This window comes from Chiloscyllium plagiosum, unplaced genomic scaffold (assembly GCF_037043375.1).
Source record: "Chiloscyllium plagiosum isolate Xiang-an unplaced genomic scaffold, Cpla_swu_hap1 HiC_scaffold_18, whole genome shotgun sequence".
NCBI lineage: Eukaryota > Metazoa > Chordata > Chondrichthyes > Orectolobiformes > Hemiscylliidae > Chiloscyllium > Chiloscyllium plagiosum.
The window spans coordinates 69,292,426-69,309,296 of record NW_028270156.1 but is presented as its reverse complement, the minus strand read 5'-3'; the positions used below and the strand labels follow the sequence as shown (position 1 = coordinate 69,309,296).

Here is a 16,871-nt window from a genome sequence, read left to right as displayed (position 1 = left end):
TCGTCTTACCAGTTTAGGTTCTTACCCTCAGGGCAATTAATTAAATTCTATTTTATTGCTAGTTTATTACAAAGCTGCAATGTTGAATTCTGAAGTTTTCTCTGTTTTGAAGGGTGTTTTTTATAAAAACCGTCCTGGGATGTGGATGTTTCTGACAAACTATTTGTAGCCCATTCTTAACTGGCCCCGAAACCGCAGTAGGAACGCCAGTGCCAGCCACATACCTTCTCTGAGAGAGAGAGAGGCAGTTTACTTCAAGAGACGAAATTTGGTGTTGAAACCACAGAATTGGGCACAGGGTGACGTTGACACAAGGACAGGTCTCATTACATACAAAGTTCAAGTGGGTGAGGCGGTGCTGAACAAACATGTTGATCACATGAAAGTGCTATTTCTCAAACAGGGCAGGTGCAAAACATACCTGATCCCTCAGAGCAGCTCAAATGGCTGTCAGAAACCATGGGTTCTCCTGCTCTGCCTAGTGTTGAAGATAACACAGAGAGATGAATGCATTCTCGATACCATTACTGCCTGAAGAAGATAAAACTCTCCTGAGACGCTCCGGGCGCAAGCGATGGATTATGGTCCAGTACACGTCACTGTGCTCAAGTCAGAGGAACGGGACCTGGGACGAAAATGGCACAGGCGAAGCCACCAGAGAAAAAAACAGGCCTACATCCCCAGACTTGGAGGGAGGAGGGATGTAGTGATTGGAAAGACAGTAAGGCGAACCTTATTGACTGTTAGATCCTTGATTGGTGTTGTTAACCAGGGAAAATCAGGGAGCTCTGGCTGACAGATATAAACAGGAGATTCAGAGAGTCTAAGGACTGGCTGTGAGCTGGTTGGTCAGAGCTTGTGTACTGTGCACATATAAATAAAGGGTGCCTTGGTGATGGGATACTAGCCTCTAGGCAATTATTTCAGTCTTTGATGGCAAGATCAAATAAGTCAAGCTTCCCAAATAAAGGCATGATGACAGAAATGCTTACCCCAACTCAAAGGCGCAGAGGCCAGTTATCACTAAGTTACTTGCGAAGTAAATGGACTCTGACTAACCAGCTCAGAGCAAATCCCCAGAGAGAGGAGACTCTATGAATCTCCTGTTTATATCTGTCAGCAGGGCTCCCTGATTGGCACAGATTAGCAGTCCCAATCCAGAATCAAATACTGTATGAGATTCACCTGGCCCTCATTCCTATCATTGCATCCCTGTACCAAATCGCTTGTTAGGCCATTTCAAAGGCACCCTAATTACCGTGGATCTGGAACCACATGTACGCTGGACCAATTAAGGAAGACCAATTTCTTTTCCTGAGCAAATATGAACGAAATTAGATTTTTTAACAATTGTTGATAATTTAGTAATAATCTTAACTGAGACTAGTTTTACTTTGCAGATTTATACACTGAATCCAAATTCTATCCCAGAGCATTAACCCAGAAATGCTCAGAATAGGAAGTTTTGCCCATGAAGTAGTGAGATCCTGAGGAGCTCTGTCAGGACTGATCTTTTACCTATCTTCAAATCTACGTAAGGCACTAGCAAGAAATATGTTGAATCTTAAACTGATGGATTTAGTCCTGTCTGATTTTGTTTTAAAGGGTGGAACTGTGATGTAAATTGGGGAGAATTTAAGCTGGAGCTTTAAAGCTGGATGAAATGGACCCAGTAATGAGTTTGATAGGGATCACAGTGTGTTTTCATCTCTTTGAAACCCCTTGTGCCACACCACAGGCTTTCCGTGACTTCACATTGACTACAATCTCCCAGAAAAAGTCAAGGCAGATTTGTCAATTGTATCTTGTGTCCCTCCTCAATCCAAGGCCTCAGGTAGGTGCAGTACCAGCAATAGCCAGCATCTCTTCAGTGGGGCTGCTGAGTACCGCAATGCCGCCTGACTCCTGACAGTGGAACTCCACACGTGAGGCCTAATGAAGTCTGAGAGCCCTGTCACCTCCACATGATTCTGTTCTTCATTCCAGGAAAAGCCAGGGAGACTATTCAGATTTGATCTCTGGACAAAGACAGGAGGGCATGATCATAAGACTATAAGATATAGATGCAGAATTAGGCCATCAAGTCCGCTCTCCCATTCAATCGTGGCTGATATGTTTCTTAATCCTGTTCTCCTGACTTCTTCCTATTACACTTCATCCCCTTACTAATCAAAAACTTCTGTCTTAAATACACTCAATGACTTGGCCGCCACAGCCCTCTGCAGCAGTGAGTTCCACAGATTCAGCACCCTCTTGCTAAAGAAATTCTTCTTTGTCTCTTTGTTCTCAGGCTGTGCCCTCAGGTCTCAGTCTCTTCTACGAGTGGAAACATCTTCTCCACGACCACTCTATCCAGGCCTCAGTATTCTGTAAGTTTAATCAGTTATCCCTCGACACCCTTTTAAACACCATTGAGTACAGACTCAAAGTCTTCATACGGCAAGCTCTTCATCCTCGGGATCATTCTTGTAAACTTCCACTGAACTCCTTCCAATGCTAACACTTCCTTCCTTAGATATGGGTCCAAAACCGAAAGATTTTGACTATAAGGCACGCACAGGAATGCAGAAGGTTGCAACAGAGAAGCTTCCACCCCCACAATTGTCCACAGGTTTGATGTTGTTGTAGTTTGTGCAGTTGAGAGTCAAGGAATTCCTGATGAAGGGCCTATGCCTGAAATGTCAACTCTCCTGCCTTTGGTTGCTGCCTGATCTACTGTGCTTTTCCAGCACCATACTTTTCAATGCTGATTTCCAGCATCTGCAGTTCTCACTTTGTACTGGATGAGAGTATGGTCTGCAGGAATGATTAACAAACTGACCACAGTAGAGCTATATTCAAATGGAGGGAGTTAAAAAGAGTGTAGCTGTAAGAGACAACAGCATCTTAAGCGGTTAGGGACAATTCTTTACAGCTGAGAGTATGAGTCCACATGATTGGTACCACAGTTAAGGACACCTTCTTGGGGCTACAAAGAAACCTGGGGTGAATGGGGAACCACTCAGTTGCCATGGTCCACTTGAGTATCATGGAAGGGAGTACAAACAGTTAGGGTATAAATTAAGAAGTAGAACTAAGAACATATAATCTCCAAAACTTTATCTGAATCATGAACAAATTGGACTAAGGTAAATAAGATCAGGGTTGAATATGTGCCTCAAAGAGTGGTATGCAAGATACAGGTTGAGATTCATTGGGCACTGATGCCAGTATGAGGGAAAAAGTGAACAGTTCTTTTAGAGTCGTAGAAATATACAGCATGGAAACAGGCCCTTCAGTTCAACTCGTCCATGCTGATCAGATAACCTAAATTAATCTAGCCCCATATACCTCAAAACCCTTCCTATTCATATACCCATCCAGATGCCTTTTAAATGTTGTAATTGTACCAGCCTCTACCATTTCCTCTGACAGCTCATTCCATACACACACCATCCTCTGCACGAAATCATTGTCTTTTAGGTCCCTTTTAAATCTTTCCTCTTTCGCCCTAAACCTATGCCATCTAGTTTTAAACTCATCCATCTCGCGGAAAAAGATCTTGTCTATTCACCCTATCCATGCCCCTCATGATTTTATAAACCTATATAAAATCCTCCCCTCATCCTCCAATGCTCCAGGGAAAATAGCCCCAGCTTATACAACCTCTCCATATAGCTCAACTCCTCCAACCCTGGCAACCTTGTAAACCTTTTCTAAACCCTTTCAAATTTCAAAGTATCCTTCCGATAGCAGGGAGACCAGAATTGCACACAATATTCCAGAAGTGACCTCCAAACTCCTATGCTCAAAGCACTGAGTAATAAAAAGAAAGCAAACCAAACACCTTCATTATCCTGTCTGCCTGGGACTCCACTTTCAAGGAATTGTGAGCCTGCACTCCAAGGTTGCTTTGTTCAGCATCACTCCCCAGGACTTTACCATTAAGTGTATCAATTCTGCTTTGATTTGCCTTTCCAAAATGCAGCATCTCACATTTATCTAAATTAAACTCAATCTGTGATTACAACCCTTAGAAGACACCTGGATGGATATGTGAATAGGAAGGGTTTAGAGGGATATGAGCCAACTTCTGGCAAATGAGACTAGATTAATTCCAGATATCTGAACGGCTTGGATGAATTGGATTGAAGAGTCTGTTTCCATGCTGTACATCTCTATGACATTATGATGTCTCAGCCCATTATCCATGCTGCTTTGGTCCCTTTCATGCTAGGAGCTCTAAAAGTCTGTTAGAGTGGGTGGGACCTTATCAAATGTCTTTTAGAAGTCTATGCACACCATATGAACAGCATTACTCTAATCAACTCCCTGTATCTCAAATAAACCTAAACTAGTTGCTTAAACACAATTTGAAGGAAGTGAGGACTGCAGATGCTGGAGATCAGAGTCAAGAGTGTGGTGCTGGAAAAGCACAGCAGCTCAGGCAATACCTGAGGAGCGGGAGAATCAAAGTTTCAGGGATAAACCATTCATCAAGAATGCGCTTCATCAGGAGTGCCTTCAATTTGTCTTTATCAAATTCAATGTAATTTTCCTTAACTATCCCATATATGTGCAAGTGACTATTAATTTTGTCCTAAGCTGTTGTTTCTAAAAGCCTCTTCACAAGCCAGGTTAAAGTAATTGGCCTTTGGTTTCCTTTGCACTGTTTTTCAAACAAGGATGTCCTATTTGGAATTCTCCAGCTCTCTAGTACCTCTCCCAGTTCTAAGCAAGATTGATAAATTATGGTGATGGTCTCCGATATTTCCTATTTTACTTCCCCCTAGTATGTTCCAGTGAATTAGACCTGGTCCTGGTGTTTATCACTTATACGTACAGACAGCCTAATGCATATTTCCTCCATATCAATTTTAATACCTTCAAGTGCCTGAACTGTCTCCTCTTTTATGACATTGGGAACGCGTTCTTCTGTATTAAATAAAAAGTAAACTATTAGTTTAATACCTCAGTGATTCTCACTGCTTCCATGTGTAAATCTTTTTTTTGATCTCTAATCAATCTCACTCCTCATGTTCCTGCCCTTTTTTTTTGCTATTTACATGCCTATACAAAACATTCAAATTCATCTTCATGTTAGCTATTAGCCCCTTCGGCTCTTACTTGTTCTATCAATAGACTGGGACTTCCAAAGTGTTAAGAGTTTAGATGGAAAGGCATTTTTTAAGTCTGTATAAGAAAATGTTCTGATACTAGAGAAGATGCAAAACTTGACCTACTCTTGGGAAATAAGGCAGGGCAGGTGATTGAGGTGTCAGTGGGGGAGCACTTTGGGGCCACAACTATAATTCTATTAGTTTTAAAATAGTGATGGAAAAAGATGGACTGGATCTAAAAGTTGAAGTTCTAAATTGGAAGAAGGCTAATTTTGACGGTATTAGGCAAGAACTTTCAAAAGCTGACTGAGGGCAGATGTTCGCAGATAAAGAGATGGATAGAAGATGGGAAGCCTTCAGAAATGAGATAATGAGAGTCCAGAGAAAGCATATTCCTGTTAGGGTGAAAGGAAAGGCTGGTAGGTGTACGGAATGCTGGATGACAAGAGAAATTGAGGTTTTGATTAAGAAAAAGAAGGAAGCATATGTTAAGTATAAACAGGAGAGATCAAGTGAATCCTGTTAAGAGTATAAAGGCAGTAAGAATATACTTAAGAGAGAAATCAGGAGGGCAAAAAAGGAATATGAGATAGCTTTGGCAAATAGAGTTAAGGATAATCCAAAGGGTTTTTACAAATATATTAAGGACAAAGGGTAACTAGGGAGAGAATAGGGCCCCTCAAAGATCTGCAAGGCAGCCGGAGCTGCAGGAGATGGGAGAGATACTAAACAAGTATTTTGCATCAGTGTTTATTGTGGAGAAGGACATGGAAGATATAGAATATGGGGAAATAGATGGTAACATCTTGCAAAATGTTCACATTATAGAGGAGGAGGTGCTGGAAGTCTTGAAACGCATAAAAGTGAATAAATCCCCAGGACCTGATCAGGTGTACCCTAGAACTCTGTAGGAAGCTAGGGAAGTGATTGCTAGACCCCTTGCTGAGATAATTGTATCATTGATTGTTACAGGTGAGATACCGGAAGACTGGAGGCTGGCTAACATGGTGCCACTATTTAAGGAAGTGGTAAGGAAAGGCCAGGGAACTATAGACCAGTGAGCCTGACGTCAGTGGTGGGCAAGTTGTTGGAGGGAATCCTGAGGGACAGGATTTACATATGTTTGGAAAGGCAAGGACTGATTAGGGACAGTCAACATGGCTTTGTGCGTGGGAAAAACTTGATTGAGTTTTTTGAAGAAGTAACAAAGAGGATTGATGAGGGCAGAGCAGTGGACATGATCTATATGGACTTCAGTAAGTTGTTCGACAAGGTTCCCCATGGTTAGATCTCATGGAATACAGGGAGAACTAGCCATTTGTATACAGAACTGACTCGAAGGTAGAAGACAGAGGGTGGTGATGGAAGGTTGTTTTTCAGTCTGGAGGCCTGTGACCAGTGGAGTGCCGCAAGGATCTGCCAAATATGTTTTGTCATTTCTGTAAATGATTTGGATGTGAACATAGAATGTACAGTTAGTAAGTTTGCAGATGACACCAAACTTGGAGGTATAGTAGACAGCGAAGAAGGTTACCTCAGAGTACAACAGGATCTTGATCAGATGGACTAATGGGCTGAGGAGTGGCAGACGGAGTTTAATTTAGATAAATGTGAGGTGCTGCATTTTGGAAAAGCAAATCTTAGCAGGACTTATACACTTAGTGGTAGGGTCCTAGGGTGTGTTGCTGAACAAATAGACCTTGGAGTGCAGGTTCATAGTTCCTTGAAAGTAGTGTCACAGGTAGATAGGATAGTGAAGAAGGCGTTTGGTGCGTTTTCCTTTAGATTAGATTAGATTAGATTAGATTACAGTGTGGAAACAGGCCCTTCGGCCCAACAAGTCCGCACCGACCCGCCGAAGCGCAACCCACCCATACATTTACCCCTTACCTAACACTACGGGCAATTTAGCATGGCCAATTCACCTGACCTGCACATCTTTGGACTGTGGGAGGAAACCGGAGCACCCGGAGGAAACCCACGCAGGCATGGGGAGAACGTGCAAACTCCACACAGTTAGTCGCCTGAGGCGGGAATTGAACCCGGATCTCTGGCGCTGTGAGGCAGCAGTGCTAACCACTGTGCCACCGTGCCACCATGCCGCCCACACGGTGGACTATGGACAGCCAGAATGCACACAGCATTCCGACCCTTCTCAGTTCTACTTTGTATATTTGTACTAATCATCAAGACTTGTACCTGTGGTAGCTCCATTCCCAGCCTGTGCTCTGGTTTTCCAAGGGGGCTCACAATTTCACCACAAATTTGATTGTACAACAGAGTGACCAAGTGAGCAACTTAATTTTTTGAATGGTCTTTACGGATTAGGCTTTTTACCATGTGAAGTATGTTTGAATGAAAGCTCTACTTAGCGGTTAGAAGCTTTTTCCCCTAAATGTTCATTTCAAAGAAATCTTCAAGTTTGTTCATAGTGGATACTGGTTACAGGGGAGAGTAATGGAGAGGGCATGAGAGTATGAAGGGGCATGGAAAGGACATGAGAGGCAGGATGAGACATTAGGAGGCACAGAGGAAGCATATGAGTGGTTCTGGGTTGAAGGTTTGATGGCCTGACTTATTATTAGAAGCGGATGGTTAAATGGAGGCAGGCATTTCAGCATGCCTGCCTCGAAATGTTATCATAGAATCCCTAAATGTGGAAACTTTATTGGTCAGAGTATTGAGTACAGGAGTTGGGAGGTTATGTTGTGGCCACATTTGGAATATTGTGTGCAGTTCTGCTCTCCTTTTTAACAGAAGGATGTTGTGAAACTTGAAAGGGTTCAGAAAGGATTTACAAGGATGTTGCCAGGGTTGGTGGATTTGGGCTATAGGGAGAGGCTGAACAGGCTGGGGCTGTTTTCCCTGCAGTGTCAGAGGGTGAGGGGTGACCTTATAGAGGTTTAAAAAATCATGAGGGGCATGTATAGGATAAACAGATAAGGCCTTTTCCCTGAGGGGGAGGGGGTTGGGTGTTAGGGGATGTCCAGAACTAGAGGGCATAGGTTTAGGGTGAGAGAGAAATATATAAAAGGGACCTAAGGGGCAACTTTTTCACGCAAATGGTGGTGCGTCTGTGGAATGAGCTGCCAGAGGAAGTGGTGGAAGCTGGTACAATTGCAGCATTTAAAAGGCATCTGGATGGGTATATGAATAGGAAGAATTTAGAGGGATATCGGCCAAATGCTGGTAAATGTCACTAGATTAGGGTAGGATATTGGGTCGGCATGGACGATTTGGACCGAATGGTCTGTTTTCATGCTGTACATCTCTGTGACTTGATAACTCTACAATTGCCCTCTGAACCTTCTATATTTGACCTGATTCTCAATTGTATGATCCATCTGACATAAGCACATTTCTTTTCTGTTTCATCTTAATTTCCATACATTTCACCTTCCAGGGAGCTCTGAATTCACTTGCCCAACCTTTCCTCTTCAGAAGACTATATATATTGCCAGTCTTCTATCACACTCTTGATTTGTGCCTTGTAGATGGTGGAAAGGTATTGAGACAATACAAGAGGCATGCTACTTGTTGAATCATTCTTAGTCTCTGACCTTCTCTTGCAACTACAGGATTTATATGGCCACCTGAACATCAAGGAAAGATTGTATTTCTCTCTTATTGGAGGGGATCATTTCCTGGCACTCGATACTCATCAGCCAAACCTGGATTCTGATGTAGCACAAAGCTAAAGAATTGAGTATGATGTGATAACCATTGAGACATGGTGGCAAAATGGAGAAAGTGAGGACTGCAGATGCTGGAGACCAGAGCTGAAAAATGTGTTGCTGGAAAAGCGCAGCAGGTCAGGCAGCATTGGGAGCTGAATACTCATGGGCATTTGACATGTTGGACACAGGAAGGAAGGAAAAAGAATGGCTCTGAATAAAGGATGAAACCAGTAAATAGTGAAAAATTATCTTGGTTCAGAAGATCAAGATAAAGATTCAGTTTTGGCAAAGATAAATAAAAAAGAAAAGAAACAATTTGTAAGAGTCAAGAAGTAGTTGTGACTTAAGAAAGATACATGACAAATTGCTAAATGTAGCACAGCTGTTGAGAGTGTACTGTGGACAGTTTCTTTGAGCAAAATGCTCTGGGATCACATATTTTAGACTATGTGATTGTAATGAGACAGGATTAATTAATGACCTCATTTTGATGCTCTCCAAGGTAAGAGTGACCATAACATGATCAGATTTCACATTCAGCTTGACATGAGAAATTTGAGTCTTAAACTGCTGGTTCAGAGCTAGGTATGCATTGTAAAAGTGACTTGTTCTCTAATCACATGACAACTTTGGGCCTTACAACCAATATAAAGGAAACTGAAGTCCTACACCAGCCTGCTTCTGGAATGCTGTACCCCAAATCTGAGGTTTCTGTCCTTGAACAGGACCTGTCAGCAGTGGATAAGTTCATTTATCTTGGCAGCACACTGTCGGGACCTGTGTCCATGCAAAATTTGGATACACACATGTTGCTTCCCGACAGATTTGGCCATCAGACTGGGAATGAAGAGGAAACAGTTTGCCATTAAATTGAAATCTGTGAAGCAATAGCCCTGCCCACTCTCATCTACACATGTGAGATTTGGACCATCTTTTCTAGAATCTTTACCACTTTCACTCAAATTACTTTTGGAATTTTTCCAGACACTGAGGTGCTCACCTGAACTGGTAGACCAAGCATTCACATGAAACAGCCACAACTGAATTGTCATGTAAGGACTACAAGATTATGTGGATAGAATGCCTGACCTTTGTTGACCAAAATGAATCTTTACAGAGAGTGTTGGTCTGGCGTCTTTCCCATGGTACTCAACGTAAGGGTTGTATGCACCCAATGACAGCCAAACTTTGAAATTTTAACATTGACTTTAAGTTCTGAGAGAAGCTCACCCAGCATTTCTGTACTCAGTGCAACCAAATAATAACCAATGCAGCTTCCATCAAAAGCAAACGGATTTCATAAGCAGAGACAAAACACAAGAAAAGAATATACTGAACAAGCAATTTGTTCCAAAATGTAATCATCTGCAATATCCTTTCCTATGTGTAGGGGGAGCTTCTGCACACAAATTGGCCCAAACTGTCACCTATCTTCCTAACTACTGAAACCCTATCAAACACCCGAGATGATGAACGAGGTGATCTTTGCCTTGGAGAACCTTATGATGTGGTACGAAATCCTTTTAATCCCTGTGATTGTGAGAGTCTGTTGAGCAGAGAGGACCAATGAGGAATAAATAACAATGGTTTGTTTGAGGGCAACAATAACTATGTCAGGTGAAGCAGGCACAAAGCTGCTTCAACATCTCGTCATGCATTTTCCTTGAGGCCATGTGAGGAAAATCAAGGATAACAAAAAATGCAATAAACTTTTAAAGCAAGATTGGAAACAACTTTAAGACTGAAACCTTTTTGACAATAAATCTGGAATGAGTTACATTACATGAGACCATTCAGCCTGTCACATCACTGCCAGCTCTCTGAAGAAGAATCACATTGGGCTTAAAACATTAACTCTGTTGCTTTTCCCAGATGCTGAGCTTTCCCAGCACTTCCTGTTTTTATTTCAGACCATCCAACATCCACAGTATGTTGTTTTTATTTGAGGTTTAAACTATTTGCTGGCATGCAAAGGAAAGGTGCTTCCACAGCTTAGTTTGAGCTTACTTAGAGCTGTCCTTAATATATTTCTATGCAGAGTGAAAATCACTTTGATAAGTTTTGAAGTGAATGGACTGATGAAAAGTGTAAGAATCAATGTAGGGTCAGGCCCTGGGGAGTATTGTTGAACATAGGGACCCAGGTATATGAGTTCATAGTTCCTTGAAAGTGGTGTTGCAAGGTCGTGAAGAAGGCATTTGGCAGAGCATTGAGTATAGGAGTTAGGATATCATGATGTGGCAGTGCAGGAATTGATGAGGTTTCTTTTAGAATACTGCATGTATTTCTGGTCTCCCTGCTATGGGAAAGATGAGTTATGCAGGCCATTTAATAGTGGCAGGGAAGTGGTGGACACAGAGCTGGATGTTGGATTTCAGCTGTAATTTCACTGCTTGGGCTCGACTCTATCATTACTGGGAACTGATGGACTGGATTTGAACAGTGATTTAACAAACGGGAAACTGTCTTTCAGAGATCCTGGTGCATTGGGAGGAATCCTCTTCTGTCTGCTTATTCTAGAGAGGCATTAGAAAAGTCTTTAGGGCATCAGTACTATCTAGAGTTTGCAATATATTGATGCTGATTAGCCATCCCCAAGGAAACATGCTGTGGAGAAAGTATTTCTTGCACTTTTGCATTTGAGAATCCTTTTCTATGAAGCATTATTGAAGCACAGAAGACTTTACATCAGCTGCTTCTGACCTCGACATTGGGTGTCAATAATGCAAGTTATCCTCCATATCGACTTCAAACAGTTGCATAATTTTACTGGTTGTTAAATGTCCTTGAACTAAATCATTTTTTGATGTTTTTCTTTGAACAATGAAACATCTTGGTTATTACAGGAAATCTATGCTATAGATTTTATATTTAAGATTCTGATTCCAAAATGTCAGTCTAGTTAGATTATGTGAGGTTATGACAATAAAAATTGTTTTTCAAATTGCTCTTAACTAAAAATAAAACCATGGATCATCAACACATTACATAGCTGGGCACAAAAAGAGCAATTACGAGGAGAATCATTGTGTTTAGTCACTGTCAGGTGAATTTACTTGTGATATCTGCTACTGTGGCCAGCAGACAGTTATGTGTTATTTCCTAACTCTTATAAAGGTTGCCCCTTTATGACCACTTTATGGAGTGCCTGTTTCTGGCTATCCCAAAGTGCTGTACACCCAATGAAGTATTGTTGAAGTGCAAATATTTGTAAAATAGGCAAGTTAATATATCGGATTTAAGTAATTACTCTTTTACAATGAAACACTTACTTTTGAGTACCCCAGGCTAAAAGGTAATAGCCAAAGTCACACATTAGAGAACTATGGTGGGTGTTTCTATAAGTGACTTGGAATGGGCTTAGAGAGGGAGGGAGTGGACAAATAAAACCTATTATTAAGCATGCCAGGCTGGCATCCTGACATTTTCCTGCTTCTGAGTGCCTCGTCCAGGACAAGATGGCAATCTCCTGGCAGGAGCGAGAAACCAATTAACCAGCAATTTCGTAGGACAGTGAGAGTTTGCCAGGAGTACATCGGGTACACACTGAATCTGTTGCTTGTCTCCTCCCAGGAAAAGCACAGCAGGAAATTGGGGAACCATGAAATGAACATGCAAAGTTATCTAAAGGACTTATTCAGCATACCTTTGAGTAAACGCTTTCAAAATGGAAATGTTTCCCTCACAGAGAGATCTGTTTAATAGTTCTGGGTGTCAGGGCTTGTCTGCCGGTTCTCGTATCAGTAATGTATTTCCACGTGATGTCCTCTCCGTTCCTAATCACCAATGCACACCTATCAACTAAACTTGTGTGTGGGTTTATTTCTTTCTTCTACCTGTTATGTGTCCCATGTTATTTATTTGTTTCGTAATGCACTATCCACTTCCTTTAGTATTCCTTAACACCCAGGAAGCGTTCTCTGTATTGAATCGGATTCGCCGAGCCAACAGTTTCTTTGAAGAGGCGAAAGTTGGAAACTTAGAGCGAGAATGTATTGAGGAATACTGTGATTTCGAGGAGGCTCGTGAAGTGTTCGAGGATGACCAGGAAACAGTAAGGAACGTGACGATAAATTGCCTCTATTTAGGAAGTATATTTATCAAGTATATTTCTCTCCATGAGGCCCTGTGAAATCTCTTGCCATGTCCCACCAAACCGGCTTAATTAATTACCACCCTTTGACACCCCATTCGCTAACTTTGGATTTACATCAGGTCATTGAACTTCTGCGACACTACACTGGATTCTTAGGTGCTGACCTCCTTAGCTATATGCCTTCACTGTCTTTTCATTATGTGTCTCAAGGCCTCCTATGGCCAAAGTAACTCCCCTCCTAATTCCCAACATCTTACTCAGACCCTACCATCTCCCACATTGAGTACTATTCTCATTGTTACCTTTCTGCAAAACTTTGAGCAGCTGCTCCAGACACAATGCAGCTCTCCTTTAAGAGGTGCAAATTAGCTTTATCGTGCCCAAAGAAATTGTGGTTTTGGTCCCCTTCACTGACACTGCCAATACACAGCGCAGTGATGGCTCACTGAATGCAGTACCTATTCAACTGACAGCAAAATGACTTTGCAGTGCTGCCTCACTACATTTGACAAATGCATCTTGATTTCCATGATCATTTTTAACTGACTATCCAATTTAACCTCTAATTATACCATCCAGTCTCACACTGATAATATAACACATGTTAACATATGCTTAACCCAGAGTGGTTTCAAAATAAAGCTCTAATAGTATTGACAAACTTGCATGCAGTCAAAAAAACACAGATTGCTCCCTTCCTCTGCAATTGAACATCACACCCATTTAACCCTTCAGCCCAGATAGGAAAAGCATGCTCCCCCGTAGTGAGAAGGTTTGGATTCATGCATGTCCTCCTCAACCCGTAAATTCTTCATCTCAGCAAATTGTGAGAAAATTGAAGCTAGTTGACTATCTGAACTGTGGTTAGCACTGTTGCTTCATAATGCCAGAGATCCAGGTTTGATTCCAGTCTCGGGTAACTGTCTGTCTACACGGGTTTCCTCTGGATGCTCTGGTTGCCTCCCACAGTCCAACGATGTACAGTTCAGGTGGATTGGCCATGCTAAATTGCCCGTAGTGTCCAGGTACGTGCAGTTGATTAGTCATGGAAAATGCAGGGTTGTGGGCTGTCGGCTTGAGTGGGATGCACTTTCGAGAGTCAGTATGGGCTGAATGGCCTGCTTCCACAGTATAGGGATTCTATTCTGATTCAAGAGTAATCAATAATGTCAGGATGGTTACAAAAAAAATTAACTTAAAATTAATATATTTAAATCAAATATTCTCCATATTCTCTTTTATAGCAAGTTATTTATTAATAATTGTTTTCTCTTTCTCAGGATAAATTTTGGAAGAGTTATGATGGTAAGAAACTTTGCCTCCAATTCTTGCATGTCATTTCATTCTCATTTCGTCTAGATTTTCATCATCATAGATTGCCATCCCTCTCTCCCTGCTTCTCCTCTTCTCAACCACTTAAAGATGGCAGCTGGTCTGTCGTAGACTTCTCTGCGTTTCTACGATAGGAAGCAGTTGGTCACGCGTACTTGGAATGTCTAATCTGAATATTATAAATTTTGGACCATTAGAGACATATTTGTGTTTTCATTGCATTCTCAGCCATTGCTGACAACACAGCCTATTGTCTATTTCTATGTTTCACTGAAAGATTGGTAGTAATTCTTATTGAATTCTGACATTTATGCGGAGAAGATGCTGCCACAATACTGTTGAATAGGCAATATCTGTTGTTAAACTTTCTAGCAGTTTGATAGAGCAGAGGGGTTTGTTGAGCACCTTCAGAGGCAGCTAAGAATGAACCATGGACCATACAATATGATACCAGAGTCACATGTAGGATAGACATCAGGTTTCCTTTCCTAAACGACTTTTGCAAACCAGTTGTATTTTACTTATAATTTAACAGTTTCGTGGTCAGTTTAACTGATATCAAAGTCCAGTTCTTTCTCAATCTCTGTGATGGAACCTGAACTGACATTCTCTAGATTATTAATCGAGATTGCCTGACTAATGATAACCTTTTCTATTCACCCGCTGTTCTGATATTCACACCAATACATGACATAGTTGTGTCTAATGTTAGTGTATGCTTTCATTTCCAGCATGTGTTGGTGACAGAGAAGGCACTTCCCCTCCAGATTATCTGAACAAATGTCTGGATGGTAAGAATTGATAGCATGCAACTTTGTCTAAAAAAACTAGGTTGTGAGAGTAATGCACTCATTTAATGCTAATTTAATATGGTATTTTTATATCTTTTCAATTAGCTTTCGCTGCATCAGACATCGTCCTCTCTCTTTCTCCTACCCCCTCCCACACTATGTGTTACCAAAGTAGACAGGAAAAGTATAGACCTGCCACTGACATTCAACCACTTCAAACATTTTGAATCTCTTCATCCCTGAATTATGTTCCTGGTTTGGGCACGCAGTGGTGGAAAAAACCTTGGCGACACAAATTTAAAAATGGCTGCATGCACTTCAGATTTTCAGTTGAGGGTGGACATGGCCCTGTGCATAGATGCCGCTAATCAACCTTTGCCCCTCCTTCCCCAATGCCAATTTACTTATTATCCATCATAGGCATTATTCAGGAGGTATCCTGAAAAAAAGTAATCGATTTATTGATGATGTCACTATTAAAGAAAAACCGTATTGATACAGGAAAACTAAATATGTTGAAATTGTTGCAATAAATCCCTTATGTCAACAAATATTTCACTTAGGTGTTCAATCCCTTGGGTCATCAAACATTTCCATTCAATAATCAATTGGATCTATCCATTAATAGGCATTTCCCTTGACAATTGGATATCTGTTATGCAGTATAAATTCTATAATCGTCTTATATCCAAACTATCAATATCTCCAGCTCCTGCTCACATTTTTATATTGACAGAATCACTGCACTGTTACGGTGCAGAAAGAGGCCATTCAATCCACTGTGCCTGTGCAGGTTCCCGTATCTTGTGCCAGTATCCAAGGTGGCACCGTTCTTCCAGGATGTATATCAGAGCCTTCAACACCAATTCCTTTGGAATGTATTGATTGTAACTATTTAACAGCCACACAAACATACTTTACACAATAAGAGAACACTGTGGATGTTGGAAATGTGAAATTGGAAACAGAAATCACAGCAGTTATCATGGGGAAAGAAACAAAACTAATGTTTCAGGTGATGACAATTCATAAGAATTTAAAGTTGTAAGAGATAAACAACTTTTAAGCAGAAATAAAACCAGGTTTGCTTCCAACACTCACAACATCTTTTAATCTGATTCAACGCCATTGTCCTGGAATGTTAATTTGGTTTTTTTCTCCACATATACTGCCAGAAATACTTTTATATAAAATCATGGAACAATATTTTTATCTATTCATTCCTGGAATATTGGCATCTGATTAGGCCAGCTATTATTGCCCATCTGTAATTGCCCAGAGGGCAGTTAAAAATTAACCATGTTACTGTCTGTCTGAAGTCAAATATCGGCCAGACCAGGTAAGGACAGCAGATTGCCTTCCCTGAACCAGATGGGTTTTGATGACACTGACAGTGGCTTTCATTAGGCTAGCTTTTTAATTCTAGATATCGATTGAATTCAACTTGCAGTATCTGCCATAGTGGGATTCAAATACAAAACCTCAGAACAGTGGCCTGAGATTCTGGATTACTAACCCATTGACATTACCAAAACACCATCACCTCCCCAGCCTGGATTGAGGCCATTCAGCCATGCTGCTGGTTCCATTTCCCTGCCTTTTTCTGTAACCCAGAATTTCTTTTTCTCTTCATCTACCTATCAAACATCTTTTTGAATCTCACAATTGATTCTCCACCACAGTCTGAGCAACATTCTGCTTTTAAAAATAAATCTTATCTTGCTGTTGAGTTTTTAGCTACTTTAAATCGGTGTCATCTGATTGTCAGTTCTTCGACCAATGGGAACAGTCTCTCTGCATTTATTCTTTCTTGAACTCTCATGGTTTTGAACACCTCTGCTGAATCTCTTTCAACCTTTTCTCAAGAGAACAGCCC

At 41.2% G+C, this 16,871-nt stretch overlaps 1 protein-coding gene across 1 annotated transcript in view; it reads left to right on the top strand.

Annotated features, from left to right (window-relative positions):
- f2 (coagulation factor II (thrombin)) overlaps positions 1–16,871 on the top strand; it is a 108,677-nt gene that overhangs the window by 47,606 nt on the left and 44,200 nt on the right. Inside the window, exons 11-13 of the mRNA XM_087996774.1 lie at positions 12,670–12,830; positions 14,153–14,177; positions 14,936–14,995. Coding sequence (XP_087852900.1) covers positions 12,670–12,830; positions 14,153–14,177; positions 14,936–14,995 — 246 coding nt within the window. The remainder of the gene's footprint in view (positions 1–12,669; positions 12,831–14,152; positions 14,178–14,935; positions 14,996–16,871) is intronic.